This window comes from Crocodylus porosus, unplaced genomic scaffold (assembly GCF_001723895.1).
Source record: "Crocodylus porosus isolate Cpor-Errol unplaced genomic scaffold, CroPor_comp1, whole genome shotgun sequence".
In the NCBI taxonomy this organism is placed as follows: Eukaryota; Metazoa; Chordata; order Crocodylia; family Crocodylidae; genus Crocodylus; species Crocodylus porosus.
Genome location: NW_017728951.1, coordinates 36,129,783 through 36,135,699, shown reverse-complemented (window position 1 = coordinate 36,135,699; position 5,917 = coordinate 36,129,783). Strand labels below are relative to the sequence as shown.

The 5,917-nt window shown below is 43.2% G+C and overlaps 1 protein-coding gene across 1 annotated transcript in view; it reads right to left on the bottom strand.

The window, feature by feature from the left end:
• The window catches only part of ANXA8L1 (annexin A8-like 1), a 23,210-nt gene extending 17,500 nt beyond the window's left edge, over window positions 1-5,710 (bottom strand). The window contains exons 1-4 of the mRNA XM_019556244.1: window positions 5,597-5,710; window positions 5,444-5,490; window positions 500-590; window positions 128-222 (exon numbers count right to left, since the gene is read on the bottom strand). Coding sequence (XP_019411789.1) covers window positions 128-222; window positions 500-590; window positions 5,444-5,464 — 207 coding nt within the window. The 5' untranslated portion in view covers window positions 5,465-5,490; window positions 5,597-5,710. The remainder of the gene's footprint in view (window positions 1-127; window positions 223-499; window positions 591-5,443; window positions 5,491-5,596) is intronic.
• Between the last annotated feature and the right edge of the window lie 207 nt (window positions 5,711-5,917).

Sequence of the window (5,917 nt, the reverse complement as noted above, 5' to 3'; positions counted from 1 at the left end):
TTAAAATCCCACATTGTATCCGAGAAAGAACAGTGCACTTGCTCACGCACACGCTTTCTTTCTCTCTCTCTCTCTCTCTCACACACACACACACACACACACGAAAAGCATGTCATTTTTGGATAACCTTTCCAAAGTGTGCTTTGAATGATTTGGCAATCTGTTGACGCTGTGCATTGGTTCTGTTGGTGAGGATGTCGATTATAGCTTGCTCATTGGTCCCTGGTGAGAACAATAAAAAACATACATACAGGTTTCAGTAGAATAAGCTAAGACTTGTCCAGACCCTGCCACTATTACTCATCTAGCCTTCTCAGACTCTCTGCTGTGACTATGAAAATGTTTGGGCATGTTTTGGAATATGTCTGATTTGAATCCCATAGCAAGTGATGGCGTCAGCAGCTGTGAATTTTTCAAAGAAGGGCTTTAAACTGCACTAACTCTATAATTTCTGTGCAGGAGGATTTAAATATGTTGGTAATAAAAAAAGTTGACTCACCACATCCTTTCATGGCTTGGTACAGAGCTTGGGCATCAGGGTCAGGGTCAAACTGCAGGCTGCCTTTTACTGCGCTGCCGTCTTCATCATGCTGAAATAAAAAGATCATAACTCTTAGCTTTGCACTGCTAGATCTCTGACCTCTCTACACAAAGTTAGTTGCAGATTTCTCTATTTTACAAATGTAGGAACTAAGGCATAGGAAAGAAAAGAGGCATTCTTAAGGTCTTCCAGAGCTGAAAACAGAATCTGGCTTCCCAAGTATTCTGTCTACAATGTCACAAACCTTTCCTTGTGAAGTATGAAATTAACAGTAATGTCATGTACAATATGAAATAAGATTGGTGAGTCACAAGCCAAGTCCTAATGGTTGGATCTAGGATCCTGGTCACAGCCTGTTCAGTTCTGCAGCCTAGGGGGTGAGTGCCGCTGCTTTTTGCCCTTCGCTTCTTCCTCCCCAACCCCATACCGAGCTACTGAACTTGAAGAACTTGGACCGCCTGATAAACCTTAAGGAAAGGAGATGCAGAGTCCTCTGTTGAAGAGATGGCAAAAGCAGGATGGGTTTGCACCCAAGCAGAAAATATCACAACAGATTCCCTGGCCTGTACTCTGCAGGAGGTCAGATTGGATGAACCTAATGGGCCTTTCTAGCCTTGTTATCTATGACAGTGTCTTCTAGTTGACTACATCTGCTGAAATCAACTGATATGATACCCCAGCAACTTGGACAGCTGCAATTAAGTAAAATATGTGCTTATACTGTCTTTTCAGTGCTCCTGTGCCTACCTCTGTTTGACATATAGACTCAGAAATGAGTCCACAGGAATAGTGAGAGTTGTCTGCATGGTTCTGAAACTTGGTTCCTTTTAAGTTGCCAGCAGGGGTCCAATCTCTACATTTTTATAACTGTGTTTCCTTGTAACCACCCAAAGTCAGCTGCTAAAAATGTCTTTATTACCTGTTGCCCTGACTACACTGTCCCTTCTCACTTCTTTGCTCCCACTTCTCCATTACCTGAATTGTAAAGATTCTGCCACTCTCTTCAAGACCCAGCCTAGATGCAACCTGGATGCAGTGGTGTTGTTCCCGCTGGTGCAGTCTGGCAATTGAGTTGCCATATCTAGGGTCACCCTACTGTTGTCTACAGCCATAATAGAGACCTAATGGCCTGCCCTCCTTGCTACCTGCAGAGGGGGCAGGGTTGAAGGTAGTAGGGCTGCGTGAAATGACACTGTTCCATTTTGACTTGAGTTTCGAGGTTTGGACTGAACGGTGTTTTGTTTCAAATTTCATTTCGAGTTGAAACAGCTGTTGTGTTTCACTTTGTCGAAACAGTGAGGCTGTTTTGACACTTCTCCCATTGGCTATAATGGGGAAACTCAAAACAGCCTCTCTCATCTGGCAGGCAGATCAGGGCCCAACCCCAGGAGGGCTGCTGGGGCTGTGCCAGTCCTCCCAGGGCTGAGGGCCCCTGATCTGCCTGCCAGATGAGGGAGGTGAAGCTGGTGTTGCTGCCTGGGACTGGGGAAGGAAACTGAGCCCGATTGCTCAGTTCCCCTCCCCAGCGCTAGATCGAGTTCCCAACCCCAGCCCGACTAGCCTCATTTTGTTTTGAGGCTGTTTCGAAGCCCTTAGTTTCATTTCAATTTTGCTGTTTCAAGCTCAAAATGAGTCGAAACAGTGTTGAAATGAAACGGCAGGCGAAAATTCGTACAGCCCTAGGAAATAGGTGGCAAGTGTGAGATACCTTAGTGCTGTCCAAAGCTTTGATCCTTTGCAATTGTGGAGTAGCCTGTCCAAGCTGAAGACTTGTGAGGGGTGCTCTAGGCCAGTACACAGTGACTTCAAGTTTGGAGAGTTTGGGGAATGCAGAGGTGATATTTAATTTATATTTGGGCCTGGTGGCAGTAGAAACTCATCTACGTGACCATTTCTGAGAAAGAGATTTGCCATCGCTGATTACAGTCTGATCTGGCTAGAATGAGCCAGGCGTGACTCATACACAGTCCCTCTTTTTGTGTTCTGTGACTGTCATGGGAAAGGGAGTGGGAAAGGTGTGGTCATGTCAGGTTAGGACTGGAGTCTGGCTCCGGTTGATCCCAAGGAAACTGGCAGCACTAACCAACTTGAATGAACACACATTGTATAAGCACTATAATGGAGGTGAGCATGAAAGAGGCAAGCAGAGGAACTATGTACACCGAAGAGGATGATAATTAAGACTTTTGATTCGCCAATAGAGAAATAAACCTTTTCCCAGCCAAAACATTTTCTACCAGAAACTAGCAATTTGTCAAAGTTTTCATGGGCAAGAGTTCCTTTTCACTAGATATTCATAGATTCATAGATGTTAGGGGCTGGGAGAGACTTCTCAAGATCATCAGGTTCAGCTCCCCTGAGCTTGAGCAGGAAAGACTGCTGGGGTCAGATGACCCGAGCAAGGTGAGCATCCAAGTGGTTTTTTTCAAAAAGTTCTTTTTCACTAGATATTTTATTGACATTTTCTAAAGACGGTGAAAATGCTCCTTTTGTTTAGTTTTGAATTGAGCTTTCGATTATTTAATTTTTCAAAAAGTAAAAACATTCAAAAACTTCAAAAATTGTAGAATTTCCCATCATTTTTCCTTTCCTGCTATGGACAAAACAGATAGTAGGCTATCTAGGGCTCTTTCCTTTTTCATTTTTTCATTTCATAACTTTTCAAACATTGCCAGCTTTGGAAAAGGGACAGAGCAGAAGTAGGAAAAACAAATTAAAAAAAGAGAGAGACAGACTCCTCCCTACTTTATGCATCTTACTCAGTGGCAAAATGTGGGTGAGAGGAAAGGAGGGAGGAAGAAAGTGGAAAAACAAATGTCTAAACTATTGCAATTTCAAAAACATTCCTGGGAAGAAATAGGAGGAGAAAGATAAGCACAAGGGAAAACAGAGATTAAAAAATACACTATTTGAAAAGCTGAAAAATATTCCATTTGGGACCCTCAAAAAATGGAAATAACTTTAAATATTTTTCAGGAAGTTTTCTCCATTTACTGACCAACTGTATCCACAACAGTCACCATTGAAAAACAGACATGTTTTGCCCTTTACAAGTGGTCTCTTGCTCTTTCTTTATCTTCACTGTTTTCCAGATTCTTCCCTGCATCTCTCTGTCTCTGAACTACAGGGAAATACTGACAGTGTCTCTAGTAACCCTGGTACCAGTGAGGTGAGGGGTGTGCCAGGAGAAGGATCATGTCTTACAGGCACTCCTATACGTTATACCAGTATCATGTATAGATTTGCAAAGAGCTGGAAATAAAGTCAGGGTGAAATACCAACCACAAAGAAGTCAAAGGGAATTTTGCCACTGGCTTCAACAGAGCCAAGACTTCTCCCCAAAGTCATTTTCCTGTACACTTTGACCGTTAAGTATATGTTGGATCTGAACCATAGAAAAACATAACCATTGAGCCAGACTTAGAACATACTTCTTCAAAGTCACCTGGACTTTAAAGCAGCTGTGGTCCTTATAGGACTTGGAGTCCAGCTCCAGATCTCGGAACCACTATTACAAACCTCCATGGTAATGGACATAACTACTTGAGACCACATCTCCTTCTAAGAGCATGACCTAGCATCATAGCTGAAACAATCATCAATCTGGTGGTTCTTGAAAGTGGGCAATAGAGTTCTCATAGGAGCTGGACTTAGGCTATGGAATTCCAGGCCACCAGAGAGGAGAATGACCAAGGAGTTCACAGCTTTCAGTTCTTAATGCAGAACCCATTTCCCCAGCTTACCTGCCTCCCCACCACCCCTTAAATTCTTCCCCACATCAGTATACAACACACATACCTGAACTCTGCTCACAAGCAAATAACCTGTAAAAGTGCTAATCTTTTTCTTAAAACTAGCAAAGTTATCAATAAAATTCAACACTTAGAACTCTTAAAGTCCTGATAGATCTCGCTTTCTCTCCTTGATATCAGATTATCCTGCATCACATACGGTCAGCTTGTAGGTAGAAGTAGTGTATTATTTGGGTAGAATCCTATTTCACTTTATACATGCAAATGCCAGTTTTGGTGCTTACAGAGTTTGTGACCCTGTTCCATGTACAGTGTGGACCTGTGAGCATCTGCACAGCTACAGAGCATACTCTGGCCAGGCAGGTGCCCAGCTCTGTGCACACACACCTGAAAATAAGACTCAAAACTGTGGCCTAACAAAAACAGGAGGAGAAGGAAGGAAGGTCCTCCTGTGTTCTAATCCCACAGCCATGTCATTAGGGAAGCTAAGATACTGCATCTTGCATTTAGTATAGACTAAAATGAATAGAGAGAACAGGGAAGTTTCTACCCCAATGGGAGTGAGGGTCAAGGTTAGAACCTGGGGCCCACTCTCTTCCAAAGCAACAGCTGTCCTATATACCACCTGGCTTGCTCTCTTCCTCTTGCCTGTCCCTCTCCTTGCAGGGGTCCAGCTTCAAAGGACTGCTGGATAATACTGAACCTATAGTCTGGTGGCTATAGAACCATGCTGGGACATTAGGGACATGGGTCAGATCCCCTCTGGATGATGGGTGTCCTAGATCCATGTCTTCTTGCTTCCTGGGCAAGTGCCCTGACCATTTAAGTACCAGATTAATAAATAGGAGGCTCCTGGCTTTTGCTAGATACAATATTGTGGTTTATGCTCATGCAGCATACATGTGTATGGGGGCACTTACCTGCCTGGCCAGCATGTAGCCTAATGTGCATGCTGCAGAGCCAGGTGGAAACTTACACAAACTGCATGTAAGTGCCAGAAATGGCAGTTACACAAACGGATAATTGCTATTTGGGCACAGGAAGGAAAACAGGGTTCTGCCTTTTGCAGCTATACATCATGTGTGTACAGTTCATTATCTTCCAAAATAACATCCAGAAAGCATCTCACTTCAACATTTCTTCTACTTACCCAGCCCTTCCACCATGCCATAGTTTTCTAAGCAGTGATTTCTTTTCCTGGTAAGAAAGCAAATTGCACCCATTAGATCTTTCACAGTTAAAGGAGTTGAGAATATTTGAACAAGAAAAGGAGAAAGAGAGAAAATAAATCTTGAAAACTCACCACAAGAAAAGAAGAAGAAAGAATAATTTGACTTCTCTCTGGAGGTTTTTTTCCTCTAGACAAGGCAGGGTCTAACTGGCTCCGCTGCACTGCAAATATGAGTCTTCCTGTTCTATAAATCCTGCCAGGGAACACCCTAAAGACCTGGCTCAACCTGTTTGTTCACATCTGATCTCAGAGGGGGAGAGCATGTTCCTTGCATTATGAAGATCTGTACATGCACATTTGCCTGACGACTAGAACAAGGACTATTTTTTTCTTTGGATGTTTCCAAATTGAGCCCCAGGCACTTGTACAACATGCAAAATGTTGCACAGGAAA